The sequence below is a fragment of the Microcebus murinus genome, chromosome 8 (genome assembly GCF_040939455.1).
Source record: "Microcebus murinus isolate Inina chromosome 8, M.murinus_Inina_mat1.0, whole genome shotgun sequence".
Classification (NCBI taxonomy): domain Eukaryota; kingdom Metazoa; phylum Chordata; class Mammalia; order Primates; family Cheirogaleidae; genus Microcebus; species Microcebus murinus.
The window spans coordinates 53,653,749-53,672,610 of record NC_134111.1 but is presented as its reverse complement, the minus strand read 5'-3'; the positions used below and the strand labels follow the sequence as shown (position 1 = coordinate 53,672,610).

The 18,862-nt window shown below is 32.8% G+C and overlaps 1 protein-coding gene across 7 annotated transcripts in view; it reads left to right on the top strand.

The window, feature by feature from the left end:
• Positions 1–18,862, top strand: part of LNPK (lunapark, ER junction formation factor) — a 69,286-nt gene that overhangs the window by 23,290 nt on the left and 27,134 nt on the right. For 5 of the 7 annotated variants that reach the window (XM_076005665.1, XM_012753402.3, XM_076005662.1 and 2 more), the window contains 4 exons: positions 1,840–1,898; positions 9,830–9,870; positions 16,726–16,809; positions 16,892–16,943. In XM_076005665.1, coding sequence (XP_075861780.1) covers positions 1,840–1,898; positions 9,830–9,870; positions 16,726–16,809; positions 16,892–16,943 — 236 coding nt within the window. Of the gene's footprint in view, positions 1–1,839; positions 1,899–7,749; positions 7,862–7,885; positions 7,948–9,829; positions 9,871–16,725; positions 16,810–16,891; positions 16,944–18,862 lie in introns of those variants that run through there. The other 2 variants (XM_012753409.3, XM_012753408.3) reach the window with 2 other exon arrangements.

The window sequence follows — 18,862 nt, the reverse complement described above, 5'->3', positions numbered from 1 at the left end:
ATAAAAATAAATTATCATATAAAAATGTGTATTATCTATTGCTGTGTAACAAATTACCCCCAGAAGTTAGTAGCTTAAAACAATAAATGGTTATGTCTCACAGGCTCCTGAGGGGCAGGAATGTTGGGAGCAGCTTAGCTGCGTAGTTCTGGCTTGTTTTTTTTCTTATGTAATTATAGTTAAGCTGTTGGCTGGGGCTACAGTTATCTCAAGACTTAACTAAATCCACACAGTCACTGTAAATAAAATCATTGTAGAATCTTTACTCCTTCTGCTGTTATTTAATCTCCAGCTCATGGCTAGACACTTTATTTCTTTTTGCCACCATCAACAATAGCTTTTGCAAACCCTCTGACTTTCTTCATTCTGTTCTTATATTCCTTTTGCTGTTTCCTTGAGGTCTTTTTCTGTTCATATAAGCTGTTTCTTGCAAGTCAGTATTTGGTTTCAGTTTTCTTTGTATAATCTGAGGAATTTTAAATCATGCCAAATCCAATTGTCTTGCCACCCCCAAAATGGGTTCCAAATCCAAGTACAAAGATGATATCTGGTATGGTCTTGTATATTTTGGGTAATTTTTCCCTAACCTACTTCTAAGGTCATACATGCTAACTGCTCACAGTAGTTAGCAGGCATCAGTTCTTTGTTGAGTGTTTACCACAGACCTCTGTTTCTCACCACGTGGGTCTTTCCATAGACTTCCCTTACTGTTCCCATGTCATGACAGCTGGCTGCTTTCAGAGCAAGTAATCTGAGAGAGAGAGAGAGAAAGGCAGCAAATGAAAGAGGAGGCCCAAAATGGAAGGTGCAGTCTTTTATAACTTAATTTGAATCTTGAAGTGACATGCTATGACTTCTGCCATATGCTGTTGGTCACTCAGACCAATGCTGGTGAGAGAGGACTATACAATGGTGTGAATACCAGGAGACAGATCACTGGTGACTGCCTTGCAGGTTGAGTCCCCAGAATAGTAATGCCATATTTCAGAGTGAAGAACTAATTTTCATACCTATATTCTGAACTTATAGCCTGATATAATGTATTTTTTTAATAAAATGATGAATAATGTTTGTATACTTATTTCTGTCATGTTGTATGGAGAAAGAGATATTTTACTATATTTACATTGAATTTAAGAAATGACTTTGACAAGTTTGTGATTAGGATCATTCTTTGAATTTCTTTTAATACTTTTCATATCATTTGATGTCTTAATGCAAGGCCTAAAGAATTATCCTTATAAAATATTTGGGAGGAGGTATGTAGTTAAGTTTACTTAGCAAGTATTTATTTAAAGGTAAGGTCCCCCCCCCCCCCCAATAGCTATTCTATTGAGTAGAGAAGATCTCTCTAATGTTAAATGATAGGGAAGGAGTAGCAGCTTAGGTTGGTATAATGGTCTCATGTTTATAAAAGCAAAATGTGCTTTTCCCCTAGCATGTAAGAATAGAAAAGACAAATTTTTGGAGTTGATGCTTACTTAGTAAGAAAGGGATTCTATAATATTCTCAATCTTTTGGAGGGTTCATAGACTCCCTTGAAATTGATGAAAGCAATCTTCTCTCTAGAGGAATGAACTTACGTACACAAAGATAATTTTCCAATTTAAGGGGAAGCTCAGAAGGTCACGGATTTGATGTTGAGAACTCCTCTTTTGAAAGCACAGGTAGCCTTCTGATGTCTTCTGACAGAAGTACTTTTTGGTTTCGATATATAAAAGGAAACAATGTACCTAATTCTAATTGGAAATATATAATATATTTGCTTCATTTTTTTATGGATTCTAATTCACTCATCCTAATGATGGTTTTTTTTCCTAAATTTTGTTTCCCCTTTAGCATCTGGAGCATAAGAACAGTACTTATTTTCTTCTTTTCCAAGAGAACAGAAAGAAATAGTAAGTTTAATTTCCAAGTTTTTATAAATATTTAAAAAACTATCTTATAGTATGTTGGTTTATAAGGCAGTTTGTAAGATATATTGAAATGACGGTGTGGTTAAATAGTGAAGAGTTGTTTATTGTAAAACATAAGAAAAGTATTGAATGATCTAAATGGTTCTATTTTTAATTTGTGCTATTTCCATATTTTTCATTTAGAATTTTTCTTAACACAAAACAATCATTTCTTTAAATCAAAAGAAATTATATTTGTTAAACTAATCCTTATAGAAAACTTGTTTTATTATAGAGTAGAATACAGTTACACATCTTTTGATTTGTTCCATTAATTGCATCACTCTCTTTAACCTCACAGCTCTTTGGGCCCTTGTCTTTATTAAAATATGCAACTTTTGATAAAATCTCCTTCTGTATATTTTTAATATATGTACAAGTTTTAAAGATTTTTCGGGTCTTAAAACTATGAATTATAATTAACCAGACATATATATATATTTCATTTTAAATAAACTTTATGTATAACTTTTTTCTTATTTTAATTTTTTATTATTGAAAATTTCACACATATACAGAAGTAGACTAAATAGTCTAATGAACCTTCCTGTATCTGTTACCTAAACAATTATCAGTTCATGGTCAATCTTGTTTCATTTTTACCACCTCCCACTTCTTCACCCCCTGTATTATTTTGAAGTATATGCCAGATATATCTATCCATGATATGCATTTTCATACCTAGAAAAGAATTTTTGATATCATAAAATAACAAATATAAAAATACCAAATTTTCAGTTATCTCATAAGTATCATTTGTTTTAAAAAATAATTTGTTTGACTCTGAATCCAGATAAAGTTTGTTTAAATATATGACTTTCAAACTGCTCTCCTTACTCATAACCTCTCTTTTCTTCTACTGAGTTTAGGCCCTATGTTCTAGCCCAGTGACCATTTGACTCCTTTGCTCCTTCTTCCCATCCTACTTAATGTGGCACAGCCTGCCCTATTTAACACATTGACTGCCTTGTGAGTTGTGTTTAACTCAGGCTAGTTTTAAGCCTGGGGCCTTGTGAAACAAAACTCTGCATTGGTTCATGAACATCTTACTTGTTGATGTTCTTATTATTACAATTAATATTGACAATTTAATTCTAAAAAGGTGGATTATGTTATATATAACTCACAAACAAAAAACAATAAAAAATAATAAATTAGAAAGGATCATTTTTTTAATAGAACACTGTGGCCCTAGGGAAAAAAATTTTTTTTCTAGTGTGGCAGTCAGTGCGTTAAATACAATTATATGCTTGACCTATGGCTGGCAAAACACTATTTTAGTTAAATACATTTATATGCTTAATCTTACCAGAACAACTAAATTTGTTAGAAGAAAATCCATACAACATGCTGACCAGACTTGTTTTAAATCTATAATTGCAGATATCAAGTGAACATTTAATGCTACTATATGGTCCTATTACAGTTCCTTAGTAAATTAACTTTTTTTTTTTCTGTTTGAGAGCATTGTTTGATATTATATTTCTCCTCAAATCACTAATATCTACCTCCTCAATAAAAACCCCAAATCAAATTATACCAAACTAACCAACAGCTAAATACTAATAAAAAAAAATCAAAAGCCACGAACAAAACTCCACAAAATCTACCATCTATGTGACCACTCTTAATTGATAGTCTCACTTTATGCACAAACTAGATGTAAACACATGAGAGCTACCTCTACCACCAAATCCATCATCCCTCAGTATCTGCAGGGGATTGGTTCCAGGTACCCCAGGATACCAAAGTCTGAAGATGCTCAAGTCTTGTATATAAAGTGGCATAGTATTTGCATATAACCTATGCATATCCTCCAGTATATTTTAAATCATCTCTAGATTACTTATAATCCCTATTTTAAATGCTATGTAAATAGTTGCTATATTATATTGTTTTAAAATTTGTATTATTTTTTATTGTTGTATTGCTATTCATTTTTCTGAATATTTTTAATCTGTGGTTGGTTGAATCTGCAGATGTAGAACTCTCCCATATGGAAGGTCTGACTGTGTATCAATAAAGCTCTATCTGTACTCAGTATGTTCTCATCATTCATTGTATTCTAGAAGACTAGCCTTGATCTCATCTATGGCCATCTTTATTTATGCTGTGGAGGCTATCTCAAGAACTTTGTTCTTATAGTTATCTTCTGCAGTTATCTTCCCTTGCACATCATCTGTTTCTATCGGATTATTCCTATTGGCATATAATGTGCCTCAATAAACCATCTAGGGGAGACAGATCCTGACCCCATATTCCCTTTAGGTTACCACTCGTTTCTCTTTCCTCTTCAAAATAAAATTTCTTAAAATCCTGTCTATAGTTAGTATCTCTTTTTGCCCCCAACTATTCCTTCTCCAACTACTTTGATTTTGTTTCCACTACTTTTTACTGTAGTTGCTCCATTCAGGGTCACTAACAATCAGTGTCTTGTCAAAGCCAATAGTCAGTTCTCTTTTTTCATCCAGCTTGATTTCATAATAGCCTTTGAATTAATTCAGTTATCTGTTCTTTTTCTTGAGACATTTTTATATTTAAGCTCCTTTGACAGCACTTCACTGGTCATTTCTTTTCAGTTTTGTTTGCATATACTTCCTCTACTAGAAGTTTGTCCATGGTGTTCTCTTTTTGATAATTTGTCTAGGTCTGTGCTGTGTAGTAAAATCTTCTGTGATGAAGAAAATAATCTGTATCTACTGTCTAATACGGTATTTGCTAGCCGTTTGTGGCTATTGAACACTTGAAATGTGGCTAGTGCAACTGAAGAACTGGATCTTAACTTTTATTTAATATTAATTAGTTTAACTTTAAATTACCCCATGTAGCCAGTGTCTACTACATTGGGCAGTATATCTCTAGGTGATTTTGTCTACTCCCACAGATGTAAATATTGTATATTTGTTAGTGTTTTCCAAATCTAAATCTCCAGCCAAGACTCTTCCCTTCAGCTACAGACTTGTATACCTGTGTAATTGACATTTCTATTTGGGAGTTTTTTAGACATTTAATACTTAACATGGCTAAAATAGAATTATTATTGCTTCTCCCCTTTACCCTCACTCCCTCATATCTGTTCCTCCCTGTGTCTTCCCCATTTTAATAAATAGTTAATCCTATACAACTAATTATTAAGACTTGTATTAGGGTTCTCCAGGGAAACAGAACCAGTAGGAGATATTATTATTGTTGTTGTTAGGAATTGGCCCATGTAGTTATGGAGGCTGAGAAGTCCCAAGACATGTAGCCAGCAAGCTGGAGACCCAGGAGAGTTAGTGGTTTAGTTCTAATCTGAATCTGAAGGCCTGAGAACAGGCAGAGCCACTGGTGTAAGTTCTAGTTTGAAATCTGACAGGTTCAAGACCCAGAAAAAGCCGATGTTTCAGTTTGAGTTTGAAGGCAGGAAAAGATGGATGTCCTAGCTCAAGCCAGTCAGGCATGGGAAATTTCCTCTTACTTGAAGGGGGATTAACCTTCTTGTTCAATTCAGGCCTTCAACTGATTAGATGAAGGCTACTATACTAGGGAGAACAATCTGCTATACTTAGTCTACTAATTCAAATGTTAATCTCACACCAAAACACCCTCACAGAGTGTTAGACCTAGAATAGTATTCAGTCAAGTATCTGGACACCTTGTGGCCCAGTCAAGTTAGCACATAAAGTTAACCATCACAAGACCAAAAACCTGGGAGCCATTTTTGATTTTCCTTTCACATTCATCCACTTTACCAGCAAGTCATATCATCTTTACTTCCAGAATTATCTTGAGTCTGACCAGTTCTCATCTTCTTTACTGCTACCGTTCTAATTCAGGTCATTGTCATCTCTTGCTTTATATCTGCAATGGCACCCTAACTCTTGTATTCTTAAGGGATAAATCAGATCTTATGTGTCTTTTGCTTGAAATTCTCTAATGGCTTCCCATTGCAGCCAGAATGAAATCTGAATTCTTACCCTGACTTTTGGCATATGTTTCTTTCTCTGACTTCATCTTTTTCCACCCTTCTATTTTTCACTTTTGCTCCAGCCACACCACTGGTCATCTTTACATCCTGCAAACAAATTCTTTGAACCTCAGTTTCTTAATTTATAAAATGGGAACAGAAATATTTGTTTTGGTAGGAATGTTACAGGTATTAAATGTAACTATATATGAAAACATATAAAAATTGCAAAGTGTTATACAAATGTGAGCTGATGATACTGATTCTTCTTTTCCAATCCTTATTCTTTTATTTTTCTTGCTTAAATAAGTTAGGACCCAGTACAATATTCACTAGAAGTGGGAATAGCAGATATCCTTGTCTAGTTCCTGATTTCAGTAGAAAAGCTTGCTGTTGTTTTTAAAAATATTAACACTTTATCAGATTAAGAAAATTAAGTTTATGATATTGTTTTCAGCGATATTTAGTAAGATGGCAGATGGTGGGAGGATAAGAAGTTTATGACAAATATGCTCTCTGATGTCAAGGAATCACAAAATAGTAGAAGATATAAGAGACTTTATTTCAGAGGAGTCCTCTGGAACACTTCTTTAAGAAAATCAAATGTATGAATATTTCAATTTATAGGCAGATCTGGATATGGTTATTATATAAAGGGATTTTTTGCTTTAAAAATTAGAGGTCCTTTGTATTTTTAAAATTTTACTAATTGATTTGAATAGACATTGTATATCCATTCAAAGTAGACTTTATAAAAGATTGTCTTGTAGTCTTATACTTTTTTTTTAAGCATAAAAGTTTCTTTTTAAAGCCTGAAGCTATTGATGTTTTCCTTGCTTTTTGTTCATTATTAGTTTTAGTTCTTCTGTTTTACAAGTTGGACCTAATATAAATTAAAGCAGGAGTTGGTAAACTACAGCCTGTGAGCAAGTGGTGCCCACTGCTTTGTACAGCTCATGGTCTAAGAATGGCTTTTACATTTTTTAATTATTGAAATAATTAAAAAGAATAATATTTTGTGACATGTAAAATTTATATGAAATTTAAATTTCAGTTTTTATTGAAACACAACCACGCCCATATGTGTTGTCTTCAGCTGCTTTCATTCTACAGGGGCAGAATTGAGTAGTTGTGACAGACTGTATGTGGTGCTCTTATCAGTTCAGACTCTTGTCGGACAAATCACATCTCATCACTTCAGACTGTTGCACGACCAATCACAGTGATGCTGTTGTAACTTGACAGCATTTTAAGTGCCATGAGTAGTGAACTGTGACAATTTTATTTTATTTTTTTATTCCCAGTACAGACCCATCATATAAAAACAAGAAAAAAAGAGAAGAGTGGAGTTTGAATGTTGCAATTTTAGGGCACAATGGAGTGTGTACTGTTTTGTTATCAAAGTGCAAATCATTGTGTTTATTATGCAGTGACATTATAGCTGTGCTAAAAGAATACAATATATATGGACATTACCATAGTAAGTTCTCATCATTATATTCCCAACTCACAGAAAAGCAATGGTCATAAAAATTAGAAAATTGAAAATGGAATATGTCATCATTGCAGAATTTCTTCATAAAAAGTGAAAATGGGGCTTTAGCTAAAGTAAGTTTCTGAGTGGCTTGTTTGTGAAGTAAGGGAAGCCATTTACTAATTGTGAGTTAATCAAATTGTGTATGATTGCAGCAGCAGAAGAAAATATTCAGAGAAGTATATTTATTTAACACTAGTAGCCTTTCAGCAAGAACAGTTGCTTGAAGAATTGAGAAAATCGTGAGCAACGTGAATAGTCAATTAAAAAACAAGGCAAATGGTTTCAAGTGATCTTCCTTGTCTCTTGATGAGTTGACAGATGTTACTGATACCACTCAATTATAGTTTATTTGAGGCGTCAACTCTGAGCTTGAAGTGACTGAAGAATTAGCCTCTGTAAAAAGTCTGTGTGGAACACCGTCAGGTGAGAATATTTTCAAAGAAGTTGAGAAAACACCAATTTACTACAACCTGAAGTGGAACTGCAAAGACATATTATAACTATTGGTGGTAAGAATATATGTGTAGCAGAAAAAATTTAGTTGGACAAATTTACAAAGCTCATGATACTGTAAGGTGTTAAATTCTATGATTATTCATTGTATGATTCAACAGCATGTATTTTGCAGAGCATATTTGAATCTGTCATTGTGGTTTTGAACCAGTAGTATCAAGGGGAACTTAATTTACTCTCATGGACCTTAACTATTGTCAGTTATGTGAACTTTTATCAGAAATAGGAATTGAACATCTTGACTAGCCCTAGCACACAGCATTTGGATGGCTTAGCAGTAGTAAAGTTTTATTGTATAATAATATTTAGAACTCAAGATCCCAGATTGAAATATTTCTGAATGAGAACCACCTTCAGAAATTGAATACTGACTGGTCTTGGAAATTGGCTTTTGCTACAGACTTAAAATGGTTCTTAATGAATCCAACCTAAAATTGCAATACAAAGCAATGCGTATATGCAAAACCTATACAGTGATAAAGTCATATGGAGAACAACTAACATTGTAGTGACAAAAAGTAACTTAAAAAAAGTGCTATGAAAAGTTGAATCAAGAAGCAAGATTACCATTCCCACACAAATTTGCAGCAGATGTATTATCTGAGCTTAAACTATAGTTTCAGCAGCATTTTTTAGACCTCAGTGCCAGTACAAAGGAATTTTTCATATTTGTAAACCATTTAATTATATGATTGAGGAGCTTCAGTCTTTGGAAATGATTAATTTGCGATGTAATGACAATCTAAAAGACAAAAATATCAAGACACTAATAGAGTTTTATAAATGTCTTCCCAGTGATGAATCTGTTCAGTTAAAATCATGTGCTCATGCATTGATATCAATATTTGACAGTATTTACCTGTGTGAAAAGACATTTTAAAAAATCAAATGTATAAATTCTCATTAGAGATCAGCATTAATGGATTATCATTTACAATCAGTTTTGGTGATGGAGAACCCTTAACTTTGACCCTCAATTAAGTGAAATGTTATCCATCCCCCCAAATATTGCATTATTTTCACTGGTAGACCTAAATTACTAGTAGTATTAAACAAGTTGAGCATCCCAAATCTGAATATCTGAAATGCTGCAAAATCTAAAACTTTTTGAGTGTTGACATGTTTAAATCAAGTTATAACTCCTTTTTATTTCTATATGAAATAGTATTCCTAGGTGTATTAGTTAAATATTTTTAAATAAAACCCAGAAACCTAAATAAATTTGTAAAGCAGACATTGACATTTATAAATGGTGTCCTCTGAAATGTGTTCCACTATGCCAACCTATAGAAGCAGACAAATCTTAGAAATGTTTGATTTTGAAAAGTTATTAGTATTACTTTCCAAGTCCTGCTTCAGGTATAATAATATAGATTTTCAAAAGGTTTTCTTTATTAAGTGCTCAATATCTTGAGGGTTGACTAACTCAACAAAGTATGTATTTCCTTCCTTATAAACAGAGAACATTTTTACTACCAATGTATAAAAATATAAAAATAGATTTGGTATTAAATTTGTAAATTAATGTGGGTAGGGTGTTGAAAGGAATGAGAAATAATAGAAAGTAATATTTCTGAAAACATTTACAAATTTATTTTTTAAATTTGGATGTGTGTTATTCCATATAGTTTATTTTTTCCTAAATGGCTTGTAATATATAATACAGGCAAAAATAGGAACTATATGTGGATAAAGGTTGAGATAATTTTTGTCTCTACACATTAGTTAAATTTAGAGAAACCTAAAATGAGAAAGTTTTCTTTCTTTCTTTTTTTTTTTTTGAGAAAGTTTTCTTGTGTTTGCTTAATGTATAGCATTTGGCATGATTTTTTCTTATGTCTAAGGATCTTAATATTTGATTGGAATTTTGTTTTTTAGATGAAGCATTGGATGATTTAAAATCCCAGAAGAAAAAAATAGTAAGTTAACTTTTATTTAAAGTTAATTTATATACAACTAATAAGTTAAGAACTGAATAATTAATGTTCATATGTTATAAGTTAATGACTCTCCAAGGAACAAGTATGCTTTTAGATAGCACTTTAGTGATGAAGCTAAATTATGAATACTTTTGCTAGTTAATAATGATTGGCAGGAAAAGGTAGTTTATTTATATTTTTGAGATTCTGAGACTCTGTGTCAGTTGAAAGCTGAGAAGTAAATAAATGAATCACAGCGGAGGACTAAATGAGGCAGAGAAGGTAAAAAGATGGGTGCCCAGATTATTTGTTAGAGCCAAAAAAATGACCAAATATCTATATATATATCAGTTCTCAGGTTTTCTTGATACCATAAGGCCAAGAGAGAGGGAATCAGGAAGATTGATTGTAAGAGACAAATTCAACACGAAAAGATTGAAGAAAGGGGAAGGGAGAGAGAATTTTTTTCTTCAGTTTCTTCCACTTTCTATCGGCAACTCTGATCAAAAGGACATCTACTGTGGGGCTAGTTAAATGCATCCTTCAGATGCCTTGGAAAGAGGGCCAAGAGTAAGAGAGGACCAAGCTGGGTGCAGTGGTGCTCCCAGCCATTTGGGAGACTGAGGTGGGAGGATCCCTTGAACTCAGGAATTCAAGGCCAGCTTGGGCACCATAGCAAAACCCAGTCTCTTAAAAAAAAAAAAAAAAAGAAAGAAAGAGAACAAGAAAGGGCTGTAGATGTTTAGAAGTTGATATGTATAGTCTATAATAAGTGAATTGGTCTTAGAATTACTTTTGTTTTTGATATGATTATTTTTGAAATGTGAAAATGATAATTGCTGATAGTATTATGTTATATGGAAACTTATTTAATGAAATTTAATCAGATGCAAGTGATCAATATATTTTAGTCTAGTATGTAACAAGAAATTATGTATGAAAGTAATACAAATTATAATAGTTAAGACTAATGTTAAAAATTGTACTGTGAATTGGTGATGGAAGACATTGGTCTTGGAGGTTTTTAGTACCTGAAAAGCAAAGGAACTTTAATTCTGGAGGGATTTCTTAGCTTTGTTTGTTTGATACTTCTTCAGTATTCTGTGAGGTATTTATCAAAATTATATTGGCAATTTTTTTTTTTTTTTTTTTTTTTTGAGACAGAGTCTCACTTTTGTTGCCCAGGCTAGAGTGAGTGCCGTGGCGTCAGCCTAGCTCACAGCAACCTCAAACTCCTGGGCTCAAGCGATCCTCCTGCCTCAGCCTCCCGAGTAGCTGGGACTACAGGCATGCACCACCATGCCCGGCTAATTTTTTTGTATATATATACTTTTAGTTGGTCAATTAATTTCTTATTTTTAGTAGAGACGGGTCTCACTCAGGCTGGTTTCGAACTCCCGATCTCGAGCAATCTGCCCGCCTCAGCCTCCCAGAGTGCTAAGATTACAGGCGTGAGCCACCACGCCCGGGTTATATTGGCAATTTTGATAGTCCTAAATTGAAACATAGAAATATCTTATTGTGTTTCTGTCATACTATACATTATGGAACAGCCATAAATTCAAATTGAGGGAATACTGATGGGCTTAGTGATATAGAAGTTGTGATATGACTGGTTTGGTTTGCTGATAAGATATTAATAAAAGGAAGATCTTGTAGTGGTGACCAGAGCCAAGCCTTGCTTATACCAAAATGGAGAAATATTGGTTAAAGTAGAAAAGACAAAGAGGAAGGCAAAAGAAAAACAGAAAAAAAAAAAAAGAAGGAAAAAATTTTAAGTGATTAGAAGCAGCCCAATGTTAGTGACATCACAGTATCAGAAAACAGAATGTTGAAAAAGATATGATTGGGGATAATCTCTCAATAGAGTAACAGAGAAGACTTGGAATATTCTGTGAAAGGGCAGCCTAAGCTATTTACTACTTTTTAATAGCCCTTGAAGGAATCACAACATAAAAGATGCTCCATCTAAGTCTGACAACTGTTGGGAAATTCAGTTCAAGGTTCAGTAGCTCTGTATATCTAAATGATTCATGAGGCGTCAGTATTATAGGGTAATTCAGATAGCATTTCTCTTGCAGTATAACTAAAGAAAAATGTATTGGCTCTAATTCACTTTATTAAGTAGAGAACACAATTTGCATTGACTTGAGGGTTGTTGGTTATAATACTGTTGCTATTGGAACTAGTCCCTGGTCTTTACTGCTCAGTCCCTTAACAGAGCTGCTTTGTTTGAGTAGCTTTACACTTTGGGAAAAATAGGTGTTGAAGATAAATTAGTAAGGAGCAGAGTGCTAACTAATGATCATGCTAGTAATGAGAAGCAAAAGAAGGGATATTACTTTTGAGGAACAGCCAAACATAATCAAAACTGATCTTTTTCATTGATGTTTAGGTTTAAATGCTTCAATTGTAGTTTTAAAATACTTTTATTATTGAAATGACTGCAAGAAAAATAATTCTTAACAGTCTAGAATTGTCCAAGTCCCAACCTTTCTCTTTCATTAACAAAATTAATACAATTAATACTACTACTATTTTGTTATATGTGGTTTCCTTAGGCATGCATCTCTTTAATTTGAATAGATTTGTAAAATAATTTGAAATTTGTAAAATTGTAATTTATACTGATGAATATGAATTAATCAATTGTTTAAAAAATTAAATTACTTAGGAAAATGAGTAGCATCTTAGCAATGTTGTAAATTTTAAGAGCTTACTATAAGTATTTACTTATTAAAATAAAATTAGGAATGGATCTTTAGTTATCTAAGAAATTTCCAAGACTGGATGTATAGATTTTACCACTCACATATTTTATGGTCCTTTAAAAAATCATTGAGTAATCTGTGCAATAGATAATCCCTCTGCATCCATGAGCATTCCTTCCGAACAGTTCAAAATCAAGCTTCTTCCAAATGCACAAGTCAAAATTACCTCTTTAAGTGCTTTCATGAAAATTTTGTGCATTTTCCAGAGTAGTATTTCTATGTGGTAATTGCTTTCTGGCATTTCTCAGGAAATGAATATATTCGTGAATCCTGAGAAAAATCAATTGAGAATCTGGGAATATGGAGAAAAGTGTTATAATTCTCTGAGAATTAAAGCTTAACAATCAACTACAGATGTTACTAGTTCAAAGGAAGCCACTCATGTCAGTTGAAAGCAAGAGTAAGAATGACAGTGTGCTGAGCTACAGGTTAATGTTGACATTTCTGGGAACAGGACAGAAGCTTTTTGAAAGGAAGTGGCACAATCTAATCAGTTAGTCTTGCTTTTGTGGCCATGTTTAAGTGTGTTTTTATGGCCCTCTCTCCTATTAATGGTGAATCATTCATGCAAATAAATGTTAGTACGTTTATACACATACTATAATTTATATAAATTTATAAAGTATACTTTATATAAATCCTATGAATGATATTCCATGAAATAAATTTTGGAGTCAAAAGAAGTTTTTAAATTGGCAATTTTAGCATGTGATTCTTTGTAGGGCAGTTAACCTTACTAGTAGTTTCAAATATTATACTTTTATAATAAGCCAGTAATAGTTGCTGCCTTTTTCTGGTGTTTGAATATAGTGATATAGGCTATAGAGTAACAGAAGGAATGCAAAGAGGAAAGATATGACTATTATTGAGGAATACTCCTATATGAAATCAGAAAATGGTATAACATCTGAATTAGTAAAAACATTATCAATTTCAACAGCAAAACCAAAATCAGGGTAAGCAGAAAATATTTCAGCATGATAAAAGGATGAGTTTATGTGATATAACATGTTCCCTAATTCTCTAATTTTTGAAGATGCTTTTGGATGCACTCTTAATAATTTGATGAAAGTCAATGCAAAATGAAAGAAAGTTTTCCATATCTGGAATATTTGTCATGAACAAATATTGGTTATTGGATAGGGCAATTAATGTTTTGTGTGTTTTAAAATTTTATTTGAAGAATGAAAAAAATTTTATTTGAAGAATGATAATTTGAGAATTAAATATTCATAGACTTATTAAAAATTTAAAAGTTTTTTTGACATTTATTTTGTGTTAGTCTTCCTTTCTTTTAATATTTTCTATGATGAAATGGCTATTTTCAAGTAGAAATAATTTTTTATGTTATTGAAACATATAATCTGATCACAGTAATGCTGATTTATAATAATCAACCATTTATTATTATTCTGTTTAAATGAAAAGGCCCTGAAACTTTTAGTATAATCATACTACAGAAAAACAACTCATGTTGTGTAAAAATAATTCACTTATTATGTTTAAAATACAATATTATAAAAAATACAGAATGACTCATGACTTAGGGAATTTCTGAGAATTCTAATGTCTCATTCCTAAATCTTGAGATTAATATATTGAGTATTTAGAAATAGTATTTGTCTCGGACCCATTCCGAATAATTGATATGTCATTGAAAATTATGTTAGTGTTTTAGCAGCTGTTGTGGACTCTTTCTCATATTTTATTTAAATTGCCCAATAGTGCTATGAAGAAAATAATAATATATTTGTCTTACAAAAGGAGAAACTGAGGCTAACAAAGGTGCCCATGATCTTTCTGAGAATGGAAACGTGCTTTGAACCTAGATCTTTTCTGATTTCAAAATTTCAAGTTCATTTTCTTTCCATTGATCAGATTGTCTGTTTAAAACATGTTATTAACTTAAAATTTTGTATGGATAGTATGTTAATTAAGCTGCTATGTGAAAACATTTTGTTAGAAGTAAATGCAAAAGAAAAGGGGAATAGATTTGCATCTCTTAGTGCTTCTAAAAATTTCATTTAAGATAAATAAATAAAACATAGACACATGAATTCTCGTTGAATAATCTACCAGGAATTGCAATCATTTGATGAAATAGCATTTTGGTTTTGAGTTTTGTGTGTTGTTTTAAAGATCATAGTTGTGTCTAATCTTCTTTTAAAACCTAGTGTTAGTCTAGAGCTTTGCTTTCCCAAAATCAGTGACCACTAGCCCCATATAGTTGTTTAAATTTACCTTATTTAAAATGAAGTAAAACTACAAATTCAGTTCCTCAGTTGCACAAGCAACATTTTAAGTGCTTATTTATCGCATGTGGCCTAGTGGCTACCATTATGCGACATAGACCATTTCCATCATTATGTAAAGTTTTATTGCACAACACTGGTCTAAAACATCAAACATCTACTTTATAGAGATCAGGGATTTGGCATTTTGATATTTTATGTAGATTGTGGTGATTTGGGGATGTATTCTATCATGCCCTCTATCTACCTCCATTCCTAGTTTGTTTTTTTTTACCAGCTATAAAGTGATACTGTAGACATTTTCTTTACATCAGAAAAGTCAACTTATTTGGAAAATTTATCACAATTTTGAAATAATTAGGAAAATATTTTAGTTTCACTAAACTAAGATTAAAAAAAAGGATTCATTTGGCTGGGTACGGTGGCTCACGCCTGTAATCCTAGGGGAAGATTGCTCAAGGTCAGGAGTTGGAAACCAGCCTGAGCAAGAGCTAGAGCCGTCTCTACTAAAAATAGAAAGAAATGAATCGGCCAACTAAAAATATATACAAAAAATTAGCTGGGCATGGTGGTGCATGCCTGTAGTCCCAGCTATTCGGAAGGCTGAGGCAGAAGGATTGCCAGGAGTTTGAGGTTGCTATAAGCTAGGCTGATGCCAGGGCACTCTAGCCCGGGGAACAGAGTGAGACTCTGTCTCAAAAAAAAAAGATTCATCTAAGCACCTAGCATCTTGTATGTTGAATTGAGTGTTTAATGAGGAAGCTGTTAACTGCTATTGTGACAGCATATTAATATTTTAAACTATGTTTTTCACTCAGTAAATGTTTTCTGGGTTGCATTTTAAAATAAAAGTCCTTTGGAATGAATGTGACACTTAATGATCTAAGTGACCATCAGTTGTCACTGAGAAGGAAAAGGTTCTGTTCCAATTTTTGTAAAAGCACTTTATTCTACATGTTAGGTAATTTGTCATAACTATGACTGTCTTGTACTACAGTTCAACTTTTTCTGATGTTGGGCCATAACTACTAAAATGATACTTTACTAGTGATTATATTTTAAGTTAAACCCATGTATTAAGCTATAAAGTGATTTGATTACATTGTAAATAAAATGCTTTAATAATAAATTGTTTTAATTACAGTCCTTAGTATGAGTGTAAAACTCAGTAAAATTTTTACTTAAATACTATGTTCAGTTTTTTCCTCTAAATTTGCTTGAATCTAAGTAAAAAAAGCATGGGGGAGGGCTTTATCTTTTAAAGTCATTTGAGCAAATTCCATGGCTGTTCTCCCAGTTAGTGAGTTTTCATTGCATTTGCAGCAAGCTAATTGCTTGTGCTAATAAATAATCTAAAATCGATGCTGACAGCAGTTAATTGGCACAGAGATTTTATTTTGTAAAGCTCTTGGCTAACGACCTTCTTTAAATTAATAGCATTAAGTGCTGTGAGGAAATAAATCTGAGGAATTGCCTGTCATTTGCTTGTCATGTCTAATAACTTCCAATAATGATGGCTGATAGATTTTTGCACATTCCATTATTGAAGTTGGTGCATGTAATTATTCTCCTCATTATATGTAAACAATTAGCAATATTTGGTATTTCCTTGCAGTAAAGCTGTTAAATACAAGTAACATATTAGAGGTTAAAAACCATTTTAAAATCTTGATTTTAATTATTTGGATGTAGGAAGTCTTTCATTCTATCTGGATATATTATGTGTTATTTATTTTAAGCCTTGTACTTGAATACTTTTTGAATAGGACTTATAAAAATAAGTAGTATGCGTGTTTTAAAATGTGACAATTTGTGGAAATTTTTGTTCATAGCTTGAAGAAGTCATGGAAAAAGAAACTTATAAGACGGCTAAATTAATTCTTGAAAGGTTTGATCCAGACTCAAAGAAAGCAAAGGTAAGGCTGTGATATCACTACTGTTTTATTATAAATTGCACATTGTAATAGGTCACTGTAATAACATGATTGTAATTGACAGGAGTTTGAGCCGCCATCTGCTGGAGCAGCTGTAACTGCAAGACCTGGACAAGGTAAATAACTTTGTAGAAACTCCTGCTGCTGTTGGAAAGATCCATATTTACCCAAGTGAGTTCAAAAGTGTGTTGGAGGTGTGTAAAAACTTACATAGAATGCTTTTATGTTAGCTTATATTTGGTAATTTGGGATTGACTTGGGGTAGATGGCAATCATTTTATTTTCATTTTGATTTGGGAATATGTTGTGGAATTTGGGAATATGTGGGAATATGTTGATAAACTAGGATACCAAATATATGTTGATTGGTTTTATATGTATAAATTGGCTTTAATCTTTTGAAATTTAAGTACTTTCACTAATATTTTATAAGATTTTTTCCCCTTTCAAATAAAAATCTTTTGGAATATCTGTTATCACAAAAATCCTTACATTTTTGTTTTGTTTTTGAGAAATGCAATGAAGATTAAATTTGAAGTTTCTTCTAAAATATAATACTTATTTAGGAAAAGAATAATTTAGAAATAAGAAAACATACAATTGAATTACTGCTAGATCATAATGTTAACGCTTTCTTTTTGAGGTTGTATTACCATTATTAATAAAGCCATCACTATTACACCATTAGATATTATGTAAAATTTTAAAAGCCATTATTTTAAGGGGTTACATAAAATATTCCCAAGACTGGCATATGAAAAGATATTTTGGAGTTTGCAAGGCTTTCGTCTTTGTTCTTTTCTCTATCTAATAATATAGTTTGTAAGGCTTTTATTGCAATTTACTGCTTTTAAAAATTTAACGTCAGTTTTTTCAATTTATCAGAATTATAAAGTTACGATGACATTTAAACCTTTAAAAGGAAATCCTTGGCCAGGTATAGTGGCCCATGCCTGTCATCCCAGCACTTTGGGACACCAAGGCAGGAGGATCCCTTGAAGCCAGGAGTTCCAGACCAGCCTGGGCAACATAGTAAGACCCCATCTCTAAAAAAATTTAAAAATTAGCTGGGCATGGTGGCACACCCCTATAGTCCTATCTACTTAGGAGGCTGAGGTGGAAGAATCACTTGAGCCCAGGAATTTGAGGTTATAGTGAGCTGTGATGAGGCCACTCCACTCCACTCCAGAATCCTTTTATAAATATCTTCCACAAAGACCATGGATATTAAATTATAATGGTTTTAGGCGTTCTCATTTGCAGGGCTATGTGTGATGAACCTCCCCACTTCCATATCCTCCATAAGTAGGATTTTGGTTTATAGAAATATTAACCTGTTCTTTTTTGTTTTTTAGCCTGCTCTTTTGATGATTACATATGATTAAAATATGTATGCTCACATATGATTAAGTTCTGCATATATACTTGCAATGAAACTCCTACTTTCATAACAAGTTTAAATTTTTCTACAATTTATACTTCTTTCTAGCAATAATAAAAAATAAGTTTTTTTGCCTAAAGACCAAGTTTCTATAATTTCTAAAGCATTTTGTATAACTGGTACTAATTTTTCAAAAATATTTTTAGTTCAACTCATAGAAGCAGAGAGTAGAATGGCTGTTTCTAGGAGTGCTGGGGGAGGAATGGAGGAAATGACGTTTTGGTCAACGGGTACAAAGTTTCAGTTATGTAGGTGAATAACTTCTAAAGATCTAATGTACAGGCCGGGCGCTGTGGCTCACGCCTGTAATCCTAGCTCTTGGGAGGCCGAGGCGGGCGGATTGCTCAAGGTCAGGAGTTCAAAACCAGCCTGAGCAAGAGCGAGACCCCGTCTCTACTATAAAGAGAAAGAAATTAATTGGCCAACTGATATATATATAAAAAAAAATTAGCCGGGCATGGTGGCGCATGCCTGTAGTCCCAGCTACTCGGGAGGTTGAGGCAGAAGGATCACTCAAGCCCAGGAGATTGAGGTTGCTGTGAGCTAGGCTGACGCCACGGCACTCACTCTAGCCTGGACAACAAAGTGAGACTC